This window comes from Eschscholzia californica, unplaced genomic scaffold (genome assembly GCF_041429995.1).
Source record: "Eschscholzia californica isolate CP2 unplaced genomic scaffold, dmEscCali1.0.p SCAF_6, whole genome shotgun sequence".
In the NCBI taxonomy this organism is placed as follows: domain Eukaryota; kingdom Viridiplantae; phylum Streptophyta; class Magnoliopsida; order Ranunculales; family Papaveraceae; genus Eschscholzia; species Eschscholzia californica.
Window position 1 is genome coordinate 24,009,710 of NW_028238483.1, and position 19,254 is coordinate 24,028,963.

The 19,254-nt window shown below is 37.6% G+C and overlaps 1 protein-coding gene across 5 annotated transcripts; it reads left to right on the plus strand.

Annotated features, from left to right (window-relative positions):
• Window positions 1–1,633: 1,633 nt before the first annotated feature.
• LOC147532718 (transcription factor TCP20-like) lies at window positions 1,634–18,517 on the plus strand. 5 transcript variants are annotated; one of them, XM_086648974.1, is made up of 3 exons: window positions 1,634–3,237; window positions 3,323–3,376; window positions 18,036–18,517. In XM_086648974.1, the coding sequence occupies exon 1, from the start codon at window positions 1,924–1,926 to the stop codon at window positions 3,010–3,012; it is 1,089 nt and encodes a 362-aa protein (XP_086505100.1). In that variant the 5' UTR covers window positions 1,634–1,923; the 3' UTR covers window positions 3,013–3,237; window positions 3,323–3,376; window positions 18,036–18,517. The 5 variants fall into 5 exon arrangements, with proteins under 5 accessions (XP_086505100.1, XP_086505099.1, XP_086505098.1 ...); XM_086648973.1 differs by lacking the exon at window positions 18,036–18,517 and adding an exon at window positions 3,507–4,025; XM_086648975.1 differs by lacking the exon at window positions 18,036–18,517 and adding an exon at window positions 3,507–4,025 and having other exon boundaries at window positions 1,858–3,125.
• Window positions 18,518–19,254: the final 737 nt, after the last annotated feature.

Below are 19,254 nucleotides of genomic sequence, written 5' to 3' on the forward strand. Positions count from 1 at the left end.
TCGAGAAATTTTACGATGCCTTGCAACCTTTTTTAGCTCTTCTCGTGATGATTGGATGATGAATTTGAAGGCTAATTTTTTGGTAGGGGAAAATATAGTATTTGCAAGCTTCTTCATCAAATTTCAAGATGATGGAAGATGTAGAAATTTATTGGACGTTTCTTCACTGATATCGATTCTGCGAGAATCGCTGCATCATGGGTTTCAGTTTATAGTTGGTAACTTAGTCCCTTTCTCTATCCTTCGGATTTCATACACCTTTAGTGCAAAGTGGGAATTACAGATCGCAATGACAGAGTTCATCGTATGTGGGTGCATCAAATTATTTTCTTCATCGAAATGGTTCGGGACGAACCTTCTGGGGAAAGGGGAGCTGATGCAGGCGTATCCGGGCTGGGCCCGTGAACCCACGAGCCTCTCGGCCGTATAGCCTAGTCGGCTAGGTCATTAGTTTTAGGAAGAGTCCTAGTTTAGTAAGATTCATAATGAATCTAGGTTTAGGAAGTTGCATTATTTCAGTATTTCTATTATTTAGGAAAGTCCAGTTTGAGTCTATCTAGGAAAGTTTAATATCCTATAAAAGGAGGTCCAGTCTGTCTTTATTTTACATGTTGAAGAGAAAAACCATTGAAGTTTAATCAAGTTTATAGTTATTAGAGTTATTTCATCGTTTTTTTATCGTTCTTCGTTTACTTTTATTGTCTTCTTTTAATTCCGCTGCGTCTACATCATTATGACTAATATCAAAATCTAACAAAATACTCCATAGAAAGGGTAATTTTGGATTCCAAAATACACGTTCTCTGAAGATGACCAAAATGATATTTAGAGTACCATATTAAAAGTTGGTCATTTTTGAGGGACCATTTCGGTGAGTATCTTAGCGGGGCCCAAAATCAGTATAACCCAAATTAGAAACAATACTGATACTATGCTCGACCACTCTTTCATGTGAATCCCGACCAGATGAGGTGGCGGACCAAATTTACAAAGAGAAAGTTTTTCACTTTCTCTCTCCAAATTTGGCCCAACTACCTCACCCCCGACACCCGATCATGATTCCCTCGGGGGAGTGGCCTGACATAACAACATTTCCCAATCAGAAGAAGTCTATAAAACTAGAGTTTCTTTACAATGAAACCCAACACTAATGAATTTTTACTACTTTTCATTTTAGCCATTTCAACCCATCTATGAAAACCTAAGATGCTATAACAATTTGAGTTTACAGGATTAAATAAAGAAATATGAAACTCAATAAACAATAAAATATCAATTGTTCTTTTGTTAAAAATAATACAATATCAATGAACTGTCAGAAAAAAACCAATCTCTTCAGATGTCTATTTACTTTAAAAAATTGTTCCAAACAGGAAACTAAAATAAAATAGAAAAAAACCCACCTTGTTCCAACTGCCCCCACTCTTCCATTTCTTGTGATTCATTGATTGATTTTTACAAAATTATATATATACTTCTTTAACTTTTTTCTTACTTTTCTTAGGAATGGGTTTGGAGTAATAAGGAAGGAACTCCATTACCCATTCATGATTTGCCACCAGTGTTTCATGTTGACATCTGAATTCTCATGTTTATAATGCATTTATGATAATAATAATGGCATTCCATGAAAGTTAGAGAGAGAAAGAGAGAATGTGGGAAAAGGTTTCATGTGTCTGACTTAGTCATTGATGTAGTGAAATCAATGGCATTCCATGATAATAATACCCATTCATACTTGTTACTTAACTATGTTTCTCTTGGTGAGTTTATTTCAATTGCTGTAAAAAAAAAAACCCTAACCAGTAGAAAAAAAAAGAACCCACTGTAAATAAGAGTGGGAAGATAGAGATTAGAGAGAGTAGAAAACAAAAAGGAGAAAGAAAGAAACAGTTAAAACACTTTAGAGTAAAATTTGGATGAATGGGTATCTTATTAGACTTGGGTATTTCATTTTCTATTTTGTCTTTTGAGGAACAAGCTTATTTCTTACCAGAAACAGTGAAACCCTATGAAATTCTAGGTTTTTTCAAGTCATCTTCTTCAATTAAAGACTACCCAAATCTTCATTTTCCCATTAAAACATCCTCTGTTTATTTATTCATGGATCCGATGGGTTCAAAACAACAACCTCAAGAAACACCATCAAAGTTCTTGGGTAGTAGTGGTGAAAACAGAACATCAGAAATCAAAGATTTTCAGATTGAAGTTGCTGAAAAAGATGAGATTAAGAAACAATTAGCACCCAAAAGAAGTTCAAATAAAGATAGACACACAAAAGTTGATGGAAGAGGGAGAAGAATTAGGATGCCTGCTTTATGTGCTGCTAGAATTTTCCAATTAACAAGAGAATTAGGTCATAAATCTGATGGAGAAACAATTCAATGGCTTTTACAGCAATCCGAACCGTCGATTATCGCTGCCACCGGAACAGGAACTATTCCTGCATCTGCAATTGCTAACTCTGCTGCTTCAATTTCTCAACAGGGGATTTCTGGTTCATCTGGTCTGCATCAGAAGATTGATGAATTGGGAACTGGGGCTAATAGTAGAACCAATTGGGCTATGTTGGGAGGTGGTAATTTTGGTAGATCCCAACTAGGTACAAATTTGTGGCCCCCTGTAACTGGATTTGGGCCAGGTTTGGTTCCAGTTCCACCTTCAGGACCATCTACATTGAATTTAGGGAATGAAAGTTCAAATTTTTTACCTAGAATTGGTTTTCATGGTCTTGAATTTCCAGGTTCTAATCTGGGTTCAATGAGTTTTAGCTCAATTTTGAGTGGAAATAATCAACAACTTCCAGGATTAGAACTTGGTCTTTCTCAAGATGGTCATATTGGGGTTTTGAATTCTCAAGCTCTCAATCAATTTTACCAACAGATGTTACAAACTAGAACTGGTTCTGGTTCCATGCATCAACAACATCAAGAACATCAACATCAGCAAGAACATCAGCATCAACAACAACAACCTCCTGATAAAGATGATTCTCAAGGATCAAGACAGTAGAAGAGTACTTCTAAGGAGAGAGAAGAAGTATCTTGAGTGAGAGAATCTCATGAGGAAGAGATAGTTTCTTTTTCTGTTTTTGGACTACCCATAGTGAGAGAAAGAGAGCTATGGTAAGAATTTTGGTCTTTTAATGGAAATTTGGGTCATAAAGACTGGACTTGAGTACTGGGTTCTTCCCCCTTCTTTCTTCTCCAATAGCTTTATCCAAGTCTTAAAGAACAGGTTATACTTTGTAATGGATCAAAATCTCAAATTGAGAGATTCAAAGTTTATTTGATTTTGTTCTTATAATTTGTGAATTTTGCAGGTTGAGCTATGAAGAGCTAAATTGCTTGGGGTTGGACTACTTTGTGTGTTTGAGGTGTGTTGATAATAGTGTTGCATTTTTGTGTTTGTTGCTTATGAAAATTGGTTTTCTTTCATTATCTGTGATGTTATTCTCTCATAGATGTAGTAAAGGTTCTATATACTTATTCTTCTATTTGAGACAGATTGGTCTTATCGTTGGTCTAATCTCGCCTTTTGTCATTGCAAAATCATCATTAGCTTTGTTAGCCATTCGTAGAAAGTATGAAGACGTTGTTAAGTTAAATTTACTCTTGTCGTGACAACCCAAGCTCCAACAGTTACCGATATATGCTCTTGCCACCCATTCCTAGCCCAATGACAGGGTTTTATCCTGGCAAAGGCTCTGCATGCCTACCCAAAACGTCTCGCCTATCACTAAGCTCTTACATATAGTCCACTAGGGTTTTGTCCTGGCAAAGGAATTGTGTACCCACCCAAAAGGCCTCACCTCTTCCTAAGTTTGAGTTTCTATATCCCATGCTTCAGTCTGCGTACGGTTATTGTGTTGACGAGGTTGCTTTGATGTGATTTTCTATATATATGAGTTTTTGTTTATCTTTATGGTTCATACTTGTTACTTAACTATGTTTCTCTTGGTGAGTTTATTTCAATTGATTTGATTGTACTCCATAGTTTTCCATTTGTTTAAAAGAACTTAGGTACACCATCTTTCCGTGGACATTGTTCGATTCCTCAGACCAATCTTATACTAAATTTATCTCTCTTATCGGAAACTCTTGGGTTTTTCTACGCGAGGAAGGATTTCTTTGGAAAATTAGAGCTTTTAATTTGGACATTCAAATTAAAAAATTTGGTTGTAGAAAGAACACAGAGTACTGGTGGCTTTGATTCCTTATAAGAGGGGATGGATCTCAATACTTTGGAGATCTCTATTAACTAATGTAAAAGATCAAAAACATATCTTGTTTGTGCTTTCCTCCATACTCCATTAGTTATCATTTGTTGAGATTTTTGGCAGCTTTCTAGCTTAGTACATCTTGAGTTTTATCTTCAGTGTTCTCAATCTCAACTACAGATACTACTTGGTAGTTTCAAAGCTAAGGAATCGTCGACAGTCTTTTATTTCAGTAATTCTAGTCGTTCATAGTTGAGCAAATTGTTTATCTACTTAAAACTGAGACTTAAGGTATCGGATGAGATAGCTAGTATCCGCCAAAAGATCAATTCATTGAATGTCGTCGCGTTATGGGTTTATTAGATTGGAAGAGAAGTAGATGAACAACTAGCCATCTTTCTTGCTACATATTAAAATATTCGCAGTCATGAGTGTTTCGAAAACTTGTGTTGATGGTTGCTAATACTTTACTCTTTTATGCAAGATAGTTTGTAGGATAATCTAGAGGAACAAAAGTGATGGGCCTAAAAAGTTTCCTAAATAGGTCTACACCCGCAAGTGCACGGGTGTCAAGTTGTAATTTTTCCGGTAAGACCGGTTCGTTCCTCAGAGACTAAGTGAAACCTATCCTAAGACTTGAAAGTAACTTGGTTTTTGGTTTTGATGAGGTTTTGGTAATAAAATAAATAAAATATTAAAATAAAATTGCGGAAAGAAAATAATTACAAATGATACAAGGAACTCAAATGGGGGAGAGCCTAGGGTTTTCTGAATCCGTCTTCCTAACAATTCTAACGACAAATTAATTTGGTCTAATTCGATTGTTCTTTGTATAACTCAGGTTTTCAGTCCATGAACGGTCTGAAAACCCGGAAGGTTTTATCGTTAAAAATGGTAAAAAAAAAAACTTTAATAAATGTTCGAAAAATTGATTAGTACGACTTCATCTAAACCCTAGATATAAAATTAGTTCTTCATGATAAAGGATTGAAGCTTAAATATATGGAAAAAGAAAAGAAAATTAGAAAAGTTGGATTTCTTACTAAATTTTCCAGCCAAACAGAGCCTTAGGGAAGTGATTTCCTTCTGATTTTCCACTGCTCTGCCAAACGCGCCCTCTGGGAAAACGATTTTCTCGTCTTCCCGGAAATATTTTCCCTGTGAGAAAATAATTTTCTCACCTGTTTTCTCACCTTCTCCAATTCTCTTTCTCTCTCTACACTTTCTGTTTCTTCTTTATAAACTCTCTCTAACTTTTCTTTTCTATCTCTTGAACTTATTTAACCAGAAATAAGATTGAAACAATTTAAAATTTCCTTAAAACCGAAAGAAATAATCTCACTGTTAATCTCTCTCTCTCTCTACAATCTTTCTGTCTTCCTCTATAATCTCTCTCTCTCTCTCACAAAAAGGAAAAATTACAAACAGAAGAAGAAGAAGAAAGGTAGATGATGATGATGATGATCTCTCCACGGTTTTCTATCTTTGTTTCTTTCTCTCTCTAACCTCTGTCTCTGTTCTTCTTTCTTTTCGTTTCTGTTTAACCCGAGACCCCCTCTTAATTTCTCTCTGTCACTAAGAGAAATTCAGAAGATGAAGATGAAAGATGGATGATGATGTTGATAGATTGATGATCTCCTTCTCTGTTTCTCTCTCTAACTCGGTTTTTCTTTTTGGTCGTGAGAGATGATCTCTCTACAATCTCTCTCTTCTTTCTCTGTAATCTCTACTGTTCTATCTCTCTTTGTACTCTGTTTTTATCTTTACTTGAGTTCTGGAGAGATATCCCAGCCGAGAGAAGATGATTAATGGTTCATCAAAAACTTGATGGGCCTAAAAAGTTTCCTAAATAGGTCTACACCCGCAAGTGCACGGGTGTCAAGTTGTAATTTTTCCGGTAAGACCGGTTCGTTCCTCAGAGACTAAGTGAAACCTATCCTAAGACTTGGTAGTAACTTGGTTTTTGGTTTTGATGAGGTTTTGGTAATAAAATAAATAAAATATTAAAATAAAATTGCGGAAAGAAAATAATTACAAATGATACAAGGAACTCAAATGGGGGAGAGCCTAGGGTTTTCTGAATCCGTCTTCCTAACAATTCTAACGACAAATTAATTTGGTCTAATTCGATTGTTCTTTGTATAACTCAGGTTTTCAGTCCATGAACGGTCTGAAAACCCGGAAGGTTTTATCGTTAAAAATGGTAAAAAAAAACTTTAATAAATTGTCGAAAAATTGATTAGTACGACTTCATCTAAACCCTAGATATAAAATTAGTTCTTCATGATAAAGGATTGAAGCTTAAATATATGGAAAAAGAAAAGAAAATTAGAAAAGTTGGGTTTCTTACAAAATTTCCCAGCCAAACAGAGCCTTAGGGAAGTAATTTCCTTCTGATTTTCCAGGTTTCAGCCAAACAGAGCTTTAGGGAAAGGATTGCTTCTGTTTTTTTCAGAAATCTGCCAAACGCACCCTCCGGGAAAACGATTTTCTCGTCTTCCCGGAAATATTTTCCTTGAGAGAAAATAGTTTTCTCACCTTCTTCAATTCTGTTTCTCTCACTATTGTTTCTGTTTCTTCTTCCTTTATTACTCTAATCTCTCTCTCTCTATATTCTCTCTTTCTCTCTCACTAGAAACAGTAGCTAAACAGAGAAGAAAAGAAGAAAAATCGAAATTGATAATATGAAATTCAATGAAGATAGTTCTCTGTTTTTTTTCTATTCCAATATTCTTCCCAAAACAACTCTCTATTTTTCTCTTCTCTCTCTCTCTCTGTAATTTCTTCTCTCACTAAAGAAAATTACAATCAATCGAAGAAGAAAGAAAAGATAGAAGATGATGATGATCGGTTTTTCTCTCACTAAAACTCTCTCAATCTCTCTGTCTCTCTCTCTCCCTCTCTCTCTCTCTGATTTTTTCTATTAAGTTGAGCTCAAAGAGAGGAGATGATCCCCCTCCAAGATGAGATAAGATTAATCTCTCTTCCTGTCTTCTCTTATAACCGAGACCAAAAACCACTCGATCTCTCTCGGTTTCTAATCTTTCATTCTTTCCTTTCCCGCTGTCCTCTTTCCTTCTCTATCAATATCTCTTATCCTATCTTCTCAATTTCTTTCCATTCCTGTTTCAAATTTTCGAAAAATCTCCTTTTCAAGAAGATAACCAGCTCTCGGTTATAAAAGGAAGAAGAAGATGATGACGTCAGCTGACGTCATCGAGTCGGGTCGAGTCGGGTCGGGTCGGGTCGGATCACACATATAGCCACGTGTCCCTCTTGACTTCTAGCATACCAAATTTGACCCGAACTTTGACTTGCTCTAATTTATTCATCCGGACTCCGATTTGACTTCCGTTTTCGCCTACGGGTTCACCTTGGACTCTACTTTCCATCCGAGCACTAATACTGGTCATGAAATCAGAATCACAAAATGACCAAAATACCCCTGACATCAATTTCTCCCGATTTCATCTGTTTTTCACCCTGAACTCCGTAAAAGACACCTGAGAAAGAAAACCAAGCAAATCATCAGAGTAACAGCTCGAACTGGACTAACTAACCGGAGTTAAGAGAGTCAAATGAGACATTTTCACGTCTCATCAAACATCCCCAAACTTAGATTTTGCTAGTCCTCGAGCAAAACAGAAAAATATAACCAAGCCCAGTTCACCACTTTCGTAGGGAATCACGATTGCACTTAGCTCGTGCAACAAGCCGTTAAACCTTTAGGTTACCCTAGAGGACGAGTTTTGTCTCGTGAGGGTTTGCAGTGAATATACCCACAAAATTCAAAGATTTCAAAGATGCAGAAGGGTCTAAATATGGTATGGACTAAAAATGTTATCCGGTAAGTTTTTCGAAAGTTAATAGAAATGAAATCAAAGTTGACCAAACCATACAAAAGCTAAAAATCCCTTCACTAGTAATCAAGACCTAAAGTGCACATGACCAGCCAATATGAGTATCATTTCGGTTCCGAACAGACAAGACCTCGATTACCTTCTCAATACATTTCGCCTCGACTGCTGCCTCACGGTCATACACTCAAAAATTAAAGTCACTCAGAAATGTTTCACTCAATGTGCGAGTATGAGCATGAAGAAAAACTCAACACATTACAAAAGACGGACTAAATTTTTGGTAAACGACTGATCTCAAAGAAGGAAACAACCACTAATACGGAATGGGGAAGTTAACCAACTCTTCTCACCTAATCAACTATCTAACAATGCTCCCTAGAGGTCAATAGACTATAATGATGATGTGACTAAAACTCCTGAGAACTCGACGTCTTCAAATCTTCAAGAACTACTTCAAAGGATAAACACTTAAACAAAACAAACACTCATCTTCATTTGGTTTTTTTTTTTTTTTTTTTTTTCCTATTTCTTTTTTTTTTTTTTTTTTTTTTTTTTTTTTTTATTCAATACGCTTCTGGTAATAAAACTCACAACATACTTTCTTAACACTTTCCTTGGGTAAAATTCTCTCCATTTTGCTTCATGCCTTATTCTCAGGGTTCTAAATGATGAAGTTCCTATCTTCCTCTAGTTGACACTGTTTTCAAGTTTCCCAGATTACAAGAGTAAGGTTTGCATTCCTGAGGACATCCCTAGTGGTTGTAAAATTTGAACTCAGGAGATCAAATGAGTTCTTCTTTCAATATTGCGAGGTTGAGTAGCTCTTCATTCTACTCAGAATTAGCTCAGAAGAGATCACTCAAAACAAAAGGAAAGCCTCAGAATCTCACATAGGTTAAGTCTCCACTAATGATCGATTAGGTTCTCTCAGAAAAGTCAACTCTTCACCTATCTAACACTCACATGGCTAGTGCACAGATAACCTCAAGACTCGAAATTCGTGGAAAAACCTTTAGCAAACGGATAGTCCGACCAACTAGACTCTATAACTATTAACAAGCAAAAACAGCTAGACTCACATTTTCAATCCAAAAGTTAAAATTTTGAAAAATTTTGAACCCTTCTGAATTTTTGAAATAAGGACTTAGCAAAAATTTCAATCCCCTATCCCCAAACTTAAACCGAACATTGTCCTCAATGTTCTGAAGACTATGTAAAAAATAACAGGGTGAAGGGAAAGATATTACCTGATTCGGAAGTCCTAAGCGTGGGTTGCCTCCCAGAAAGCGCTAAGTTTAACGTCTTCAGCCAGACGAAACAGATGATTCGAAAAAATAAAAAGAATTAACCTACTGGATTACAGATATGTGATTAACTGTAAACCAATATTCGATACATCTGTGGGTCCACCCAAAACACAAAGTTTTCAGTGAACGATAGTCTCACATTTTTGTGAATTGCAGAGAGTGCATGTGAGACTATCAAAGAAGAGGGGCAATCCCCAAACGTAGTGGATGCACAGTCCACTAAGTAACTATAAATACTCGGACCAATGACTAGAAAGTCATCAAAAGGATCGACATAACAATGAAGGGCCAATATATCCGTCGAAGGCAGAAAGTCATCTGCAAGCTTAATGGATAGAATATCCACTATTTCCATAGACGTTCTCGAGGAGACATCGGAAGTGTCCCAAAAGGGGTCAACAACCGAGTCTGAGATCATGTGAACGGTCAAACTAGACTCTAAGGGTAAGGCAACAGGCTCGGGGACCAAGTCAAGGTCCATGGTTTCCTTAGGTAAACAGTCTGACAAAATATCTAACATGTCTCTACTGTCATCAATGTCCTCAACGACATCTGGAGCCTCACAGTCATTCATTGTGTCATGCCTTCCTAACATTTCATCTAAGACTGACTCCTTACAAATCTCAAATGTCGGAAAGTTCAGAATTGTGTCATCCCCAAACTTGCTCATTGAGCCATCATCATGGATATCAACGTCTAATGCAGTCCTATCATGGTGAGATGACATAGGTGGAGGAAGCAAGATAACATCAGACCTTTCAGGCTCTAGGATATTATCAGTAAATTCGTCGACATTTAACTTAGTACTAGGGTTAGACGTATTACCCTCGTCATCGTACCTAGTACCCTCTTGAGTTTGGGGTGGTGAAACCCCTTCCTCGTCGACAAATGACTGTGACTCGAGCATCTCTATCTTTTGAGTTAAGGACTCAATCCTCTGCTTCGTTTGACTAGCAAATTGTGACATCATCTCAATAAGACGACTCTCGGACTCTGATCGAGATCTATCTTCAAGAGTCTCCTCATAATAAGGCTCACTAGTGTAATTAAATGAAGACTCTTGATAATAACTTCCTCCGTACATATTAGGATCATACCTGTCTCTAAAGTCATTGGTCTCAGAATAGTGTGGACTATAAGGTCTCTCATACATATTTGGTGTCGGACCATATCCATCACTAATCTGACCATCTCTATACATTTGTCGGTGTTCTCCCAATGTCATACGAGATCGATCAGGTTCTGGTCTACTCCACTCACTAATCGGTCTGTTTCCAGACATTCCTTGATAATCCCCAAATGTCATACCCGGTCGGCTAGGCTCGTCTCTACACATCTGTTGGTACTCTCCTAGGGTCATACCAGTTTGGTTAGGCTCAACTAGCCTATTCCCCTCGTTAAGTCGTTGACAATCTCTTAGAGTCGTACCACGTTGGTTAAGCCAGTCTTTACACAACTGTTGGTATTCTCTTAAGGTTATATCAGTTCGATTGATGACGGGTCCCTTTAGATCAAGGTCATCATCATCAACAGGGTACGTCCAACCATTAGAAAAATGCGCCATGATGATCAGGCACGATCACAAGATGGGAATTGACACTTGCAAAAACTACACTCGATTCCTTTTTATTGGTCCTTTTTTTTTTTTTTTTTTTTTTTTTTTTTTTAAACACGAAAAACCGAGGAAGCTCTACGAAGATCTTATGAAAAGTACCCACTAACAGGGGATTCGTGGGTGATTAGAGAAAGTTACCTCCCGTTCGAGACGGGCGACGACCTTTGAGGACGACCCGGGCCACTCTTCCCTCAAGTGTTCGAACCCGAGGCTTCATTTGATTTTCGGTTACAATTTAAAAGCCCTCTAATTTAGGGTCAAAACTTTAATCCAAAAGAAAGTACTAAAAGTCTAAGTCTCTCTCTCACCAAAATAAATACAAAAAAATAAAAAAAACAGTAAATTTCTTCTTTTGAGGTCCTCCTCCTTGTTGCGCCTCCTCTTCAGCTCCTTAGTGTTCTGCACACCAAAAACAGAGAAGCAAGTCAAAGTGGCCAAAAATCAAAACTTACCAAAAATAAAAACTTTCCAAGATTAGAACAAATTTAAAACATAGTCCCCGGCAGCGGCGCCAAAAACTTGATGGGCCTAAAAAGTTTCCTAAATAGGTCTACACCCGCAAGTGCACGGGTGTCAAGTTGTAATTTTTCCGGTAAGACCGGTTCGTTCCTCAGAGACTAAGTGAAACCTATCCTAAGACTTGGTAGTAACTTGGTTTTTGGTTTTGATGAGGTTTTGGTAATAAAATAAATAAAATATTAAAATAAAATTGCGGAAAGAAAATAATTACAAATGATACAAGGAACTCAAATGGGGGAGAGCCTAGGGTTTTCTGAATCCGTCTTCCTAACAATTCTAACGACAAATTAATTTGGTCTAATTCGATTGTTCTTTGTATAACTCAGGTTTTCAGTCCATGAACGGTCTGAAAACCCGGAAGGTTTTATCGTTAAAAATGGTAAAAAAAAACTTTAATAAATTGTCGAAAAATTGATTAGTACGACTTCATCTAAACCCTAGATATAAAATTAGTTCTTCATGATAAAGGATTGAAGCTTAAATATATGGAAAAAGAAAAGAAAATTAGAAAAGTTGGGTTTCTTACAAAATTTCCCAGCCAAACAGAGCCTTAGGGAAGTAATTTCCTTCTGATTTTCCAGGTTTCAGCCAAACAGAGCTTTAGGGAAAGGATTGCTTCTGTTTTTTTCAGAAATCTGCCAAACGCACCCTCCGGGAAAACGATTTTCTCGTCTTCCCGGAAATATTTTCCTTGAGAGAAAATAGTTTTCTCACCTTCTTCAATTCTGTTTCTCTCACTATTGTTTCTGTTTCTTCTTCCTTTATTACTCTAATCTCTCTCTCTATATTCTCTCTTTCTCTCTCACTAGAAACAGTAGCTAAACAGAGAAGAAAAGAAGAAAAATCGAAATTGATAATATGAAATTCAATGAAGATAGTTCTCTGTTTTTTTTCTATTCCAATATTCTTCCCAAAACAACTCTCTATTTTTCTCTTCTCTCTCTCTCTCTGTAATTTCTTCTCTCACTAAAGAAAATTACAATCAATCGAAGAAGAAAGAAAAGATAGAAGATGATGATGATCGGTTTTTCTCTCACTAAAACTCTCTCAATCTCTCTGTCTCTCTCTCTCCCTCTCTCTCTCTCTGATTTTTTCTATTAAGTTGAGCTCAAAGAGAGGAGATGATCCCCCTCCAAGATGAGATAAGATTAATCTCTCTTCCTGTCTTCTCTTATAACCGAGACCAAAAACCACTCGATCTCTCTCGGTTTCTAATCTTTCATTCTTTCCTTTCCCGCTGTCCTCTTTCCTTCTCTATCAATATCTCTTATCCTATCTTCTCAATTTCTTTCCATTCCTGTTTCAAATTTTCGAAAAATCTCCTTTTCAAGAAGATAACCAGCTCTCGGTTATAAAAGGAAGAAGAAGATGATGACGTCAGCTGACGTCATCGAGTCGGGTCGAGTCGGGTCGGGTCGGATCACACATATAGCCACGTGTCCCTCTTGACTTCTAGCATACCAAATTTGACCCGAACTTTGACTTGCTCTAATTTATTCATCCGGACTCCGATTTGACTTCCGTTTTCGCCTACGGGTTCACCTTGGACTCTACTTTCCATCCGAGCACTAATACTGGTCATGAAATCAGAATCACAAAATGACCAAAATACCCCTGACATCAATTTCTCCCGATTTCATCTGTTTTTCACCCTGAACTCCGTAAAAGACACCTGAGAAAGAAAACCAAGCAAATCATCAGAGTAACAGCTCGAACTGGACTAACTAACCGGAGTTAAGAGAGTCAAATGAGACATTTTCACGTCTCATCAAAAAGAGTTTAACATTTCTTGATGTAGACGCAGCGGAATTAATAAAGAACAGTAAAATAAACTAAGAACAATAAAGAAAACTATAAGAAACGATAAAATAAACTAAAATTCTTAATAACTTCAATGGTTTTTCTCTTCAAGGTAAATAATAACATAGACTAGATCTCCTTTTATAGGATAACAAACCTTCCAAGATAGACTCAAACTAGGATTCCTAAAATAATAAACTACTCAAAACATAGAAACTTAAAATTAAAGAAATATCAAATTAAAGTAACTTCTCCTATACTAATTAAAACTACTATTATGGCCGAATAGGATGTGGGCACGCGTGGACGTGGGCCCACATGTTTATGCGCCTGCATCAGCACCCTGTTCCCCAGAAGGTTCGTCCCGAACTGATTGTTGGATGGAAGTAAGTTCATCAGATCCTTTCGCAATCGGCAAGAAAGTGATAATCTTCTTCTTCTTCCATGGAAACTCATAAACGTTCAAACGGCCCTTGTAAATAGCATCCACATCTGACTGCCAAGGGCGTCCCAAAATAATATGACAAAGATCCATATCGGTAACATCACAAGTAATGTCAGATAAATAGAAAGAGCCAATAGAGAGGGAAAAGGTACACATGCGATCAACACGTGTAGCAGTACCGGATTGAATCCAAGCAGTATGATAAGGATGTGGTTTTGGAATAGTAGGAATACCCAAGTAAGCTACAAGTCTGGAAGAAATCAAATTCTCCACACACCCATTATCAATAACAATCGTACAAACTTTGTTCAAGACTGTTCCTCGTGTAACAAATAAATTTTTCCGTTGAGAATGGTCCTGTTCAAGAGGAGTAAAAAGTACCCTACGAGTTACTAACATAACACGGTCACTTGAATCTGGGTCAATATTGACATGATCGATCTCCTCATCGAAAGAATCCAAGTAATCCTGTTTTTCCACCAAATTTACCTTACCACGTAACGGGCAATTATTAGAATAATGACCTGTTTCAAAACAACGAAAACACTTACCTGGAGGTTGTTTTTTGTATGGATTTTCAGGAACATTCTTAGATCCGTCATCCGTTGGTTTTGAAAGATCAGTATCATCTGTAGGTTGTCGAATATAATTAGTACGATTGTAGTTCCCCCTATAAATAGATCGAGAATCTGACTCAAAAGAACGAGCCACACTAATACATTCCGAGACGGAAGAAAAAAGGACGAAGGTTGACAAGGTCCTTAATGTCACCTCGAAGGCCATCTTTAAATTTTTCCAATTTCATGGATTCAGTATCGGGGAGATTAAGCCTAGTACTTAAACGCTGGAATTCGGAGGCATATTCTTCAACTGAACGTCGTCCTTGACGACAACGAAGATATTCCAGACATAACTGATTTTCGTAATCAGAGGGAGGAAACGTGCCATCATAAGTGGTTTAAGTTCAGACCACGAGGATACGGGAGGAAGATTTGATAACCGTCGTTGTTCAGATTCTTGTTTCCACCATGTTAAAGCTGTTTTTGAAAGATATCCGGTGACACATCTAACCTGTTCTTGTCGGTATACCTGCATAACATCAAAGAAGATTTCCAATAGAGCAATATAATCCAAGAAGTTTTCAATGTTGATGGAACCGTCATATGCCGGGACGTCCATTCAGACGCGGTACGAAGAATAAGCCGGTGGAGAATCGTGATCATCATCGGGGTGATGGTCGTCGGGTTCATGAGAAGTGGTACGTGGTGGATGAGCATTACGGTTACGTTGCATGGACCTATTATGGTTTGGTTCTTGATAGGTGGGACGGTTTTTGGTTCTATCCGGTTCATAAGGGTGTGGTCGGTTTTGTGGACGGGTTTCATGACGGTAAGGTGGATAGTCGGGTTCAATGATTGTCGGGTTTGTTCACGAAGGTCCTCTCGGTTATGGTGATGGATCAAGGGGAAATCTAGGTCTCGGTTATGAGAGGGAGACGGGAAATCGGTGGGTCGGTTGATGATGGATTCGGTTAGCCGGGTTCGGGAAGGTGGGTAGTTGTCGGAAAATTGATGGACGTGGTGAGTTAGGGGTTCCGGTTCTTGGTGATGGAAGGGGTGGTGGCTATCGGTTCGGTGGTTCGAAGAAGATGTTCCTCGGTTTGGCGTGAGATGGGGAGAAACGGCATAAGAGTGTTGGCGAGTGGGTGTTTCCATGTTGGTTTTTGAGGGTTCGGGGTTGCGGTTTTGGTGGTGGGTTTCGAGTGGAATGGTGTTTGGTGAATAATATTGCCGAGGGGTATGGAAGGGATATGGTTGGGTTATACTCGGGTTGGTAGTAGATTCGTGGGAGAACGACTCGGTCGGTTTGATGTTTGTTGATCGGTGAAGGAAAAAGGTGGTGTGGTTGGGATGGTTGTAGGGTTTATGTATGTTAATGGGAAAACCGGTGAGAGTGGTGGTGTAGTGTTGATGTGAATCGGTGGGAGGATTGTGGTCGGGCATGGGTTAGTGATAGGTTGACCGAATAGGGGTATTGGAATTGGTGTGGTGGTGTCAACGGTTGTGTTTGTGGTGGTTGGAGGTGGTTGTGGTGATGATGTTTGAATTGAAGTATAAGATGAAGGAGTGGTGGTAGAAGAGGGAGACTTACATATGCCTTCGAGTTGTTTAGATAACTTCATGATGGAGTCATTGACTTGATCAAATCGATGATTGATATTGTCGAACTTTTCCATATTTTCCTTCTTGTAATTTTCGAAAGCTTCTTCCAATTTTGTAACCGAGGATAACTTCTTGTTGATGTTGTCCCATTCGGAGGCAAAAGTTGGTGTCTTCTCTTTGATTGTTGTAGCAGGAACGGTAGGATTAACCATTGTGATTGGTTAAAAAAATATGGCTTTGAATACCACTTGATGTAGACGCAACGGAATTAATAAAGAACAGTAAAATAAACTAAGAACAATAAAGAAAACTATAAGAAACGATAAAATAAACTAAAATTCTTAATAACTTCAATGGTTTTTCTCTTCAAGGTAAATAATAACATAGACTAGATCTCCTTTTATAGGATAACAAACCTTCCTAGATAAACTCAAACTAGGATTCCTAAAATAATAAACTACTCAAAACATAGAAACTTAAAATTAAAGAAATATCAAATTAAAGTAACTTCTCCTATACTAATTAAAACTACTATTATGACCGAATAGGATGTGGGCACGCGTGGACGTGGGCCCACATGTTTATGCGCCTGCATCATTTCTTCATATCAAAATAATGCTACCGTTGCTATACATACAAATCATATTGTCGAGCTACTATTTGTGTAAACTTTTCGGTCTTATGTTACACGTACGGGAACTATACGAGATGATTAGTAAAGGTATTAAGAATACCATGAGGAGATAAAATTGAAGGATTGATCTATTTGGCTTATAGTTTATTTTGTTAATATGTAGAATGGAAGTCAAGGACATAACAAAAACATGAAATTTTACTCAAAGAAGACACCGCATCTCCTAAATAATATATCATAGTCTTCGAAATTGCCCAAAAAAATGTTGAAAGTTGGTCCAATTCGCTCTTTGGAACGATAGATCCACACATAACCAACAATAACGGTTATTTTCATTCTTTAATTCGAATTTAACGGTTATTAGCTGGTATTAGACGGTTATTGGCAGTTCCGTCCTAGTTTTTGCCTCTTTTCTCGAATTCAGGCTATTATAGCCGGGAATTCCAACATTGTCGCTCTTAAGGAGTATCTTGTCTTCATACTTCTAGTCTATTCTGTTTGAATTTCTCTTCCATTCCATCTAATTTTAATTCACCAATATGGCTGAACCAAGCAATCAGTTTATTCAACAGTTCGCTGCCTTGACAACGGACGATCCTCCCCCAATCGTGATTGAAGGAGATGATGTTACTCAAAGTTCAGAAGACATAGTGAAGAATGGAGTAATCTGGTTTCAAAGTGATAAGCAAATTGATATAAACCAGGCTATGTCTAGGCTATCAAGAGTAATTCACGGACCAAATCGATTCAATATTTCGGAGGTTAAAGATAACGTGTTTCTAATCAAGTTCAACACGGCAACAGAACTCGAAATTGCATTAGAAAGTTCACCGTGGGTCATTCAGGAGGAGTTGATTGTACTTCAACAATGTCGTCAGGACGTTATGCCGGGTGATCACATTTTCGAATCAGCATGGTTCTGGGTACAGATGCATGGTCTTCCCCCTAGCCATCTCAACAGCACCATTGTTAATAGACTTGCAGAAACGTTGGGCACAATCGTTCCGACGACAAATGATGATGCAATTAAATGGTCCTTATTCGGAAGAGTCAGGATTGAACTAAACTTGAAGAAGCCTTTTGTTCCTAGAATTTACTTGAAATTATCTAACACTAAAATTATTGCGGTTCATCTTAAAATTGAAAAATTGCCGAGATTTTGCATTGCTTGTGGTTTTACAGGACACACTATTAAATTCTGTCCTACCATGTTAGCATGCAATGATCTCCTTAAACAGAATCTCACTGATGAACAAAGGACTAAAATTTCTAAAATTATGACTCCAAAATTTTCGGAGGAATTCAAAGTCCCCTACTCGGCTAAGAATAAAATTAAAGATCTTGATTCTTATTGCCATGTAAACCGTGTTAATTTAAGCAATGATAATTTCATTAATCCTGAATCTGAAAATGCTATGAACGAGAATCTTCCTGATTTTTCTATTAATGCTAATTTTGGGGATTTATTGTCCAGATTGTGTCAATCAAAAAAGAGAGGAGTTCAATCCATGTATGGTTCGACTGGATTATATGCCAATGCACTGTTTACGGGAGAAACATCTTCATCAATTCATAAACAGACTACCGAACAAGGAGAGCAAGGATATGTCGATGAAGAAATGCAAATTGTCAATGATAGATCTCCTAAATATTACAAACGTTCCTCTCACTCGATTGTATTATGTAATGAAAGGGTGCCGGCATCCCCAATGCCGAAATCGCCATGAGTATTCTGGCTTGGAATTGTCGTGGGTTAGGGAACGCCCCGACAAAAGAAACTTTGTCTCAGTTCCTAGGAGCGACTAAACCGGCTGTGGTTTTTCTTTCCGAAACTAAATTACTTAATTATATGCCTCTTATGTGTTTTAATAAAAATAATCTTACTGAGTTCATCACTGTCCCCTCCATAGGCCGTAGTGGGGGGCTTCTCTTATACTGGCAGGCTGATATTAATATGAATATTCACTTTTATTCCTCTAATCTTATTCATGCTACCGTTACGTTTCCGTATGCTGATCCCTGGGACATCTTTTTTATATATGGTCCGCCTAATATTAGGGATAGACCGAGATTCTGGACCAGTTTATTGAATCGCATTAATAATGTTACGAATCCTTACTGCTGTATAGGTGATATGAATGCACTGTTAGAACAAAATGAAAAGTGGGGAGGTCAGTCTAATATACCGTTTATGTCTTCTTTCAAACAGTTTGTTCGAGATGCAAACTTGGTTGACTTGGGTTTCAATGGTCCAGCATTCACTTGGACTAATAATAAAGCAATACATCACTTGACTAAGGAACGACTAGACAGAGGTCTTTGTGATGCGACATGGTTGATGCAGTTTCCTCAGGCAGGTGTGTTTCATCTACCAAGATATAATAGTGATCACGCCCCCATTTTGCTGAAATTAAAGGTAGAAGGTCAATCCCTCAAAACAATCACAAAATTCGAGATCTTTTGGACTAAACATGAAGATTATAAAAGAATTTTCGAAGAAAAATGGGTTCAATCAGAAGGTAGTTTCTTAGAGAGATTACATCAAGTAAAAGACTCTATTAAAGGTTGGAGCAGAAGAGCGTTTGGTATAATTAAAAATCGACTGAATATCTTAAGAAAAAGATTGGGTGATCTACAAAAATTGCCATCAACAACTACACTTCTGGTCATGGAGAGTAAAATACAAGAGGAAC

Bases quoted from the DNA above. Each gene is read 5' to 3' on its own strand.
- LOC147532718 (XM_086648974.1), top strand. From the start codon at position 1,924: ATGGGTATCTTATTAGACTTGGGTATTTCATTTTCTATTTTGTCTTTT.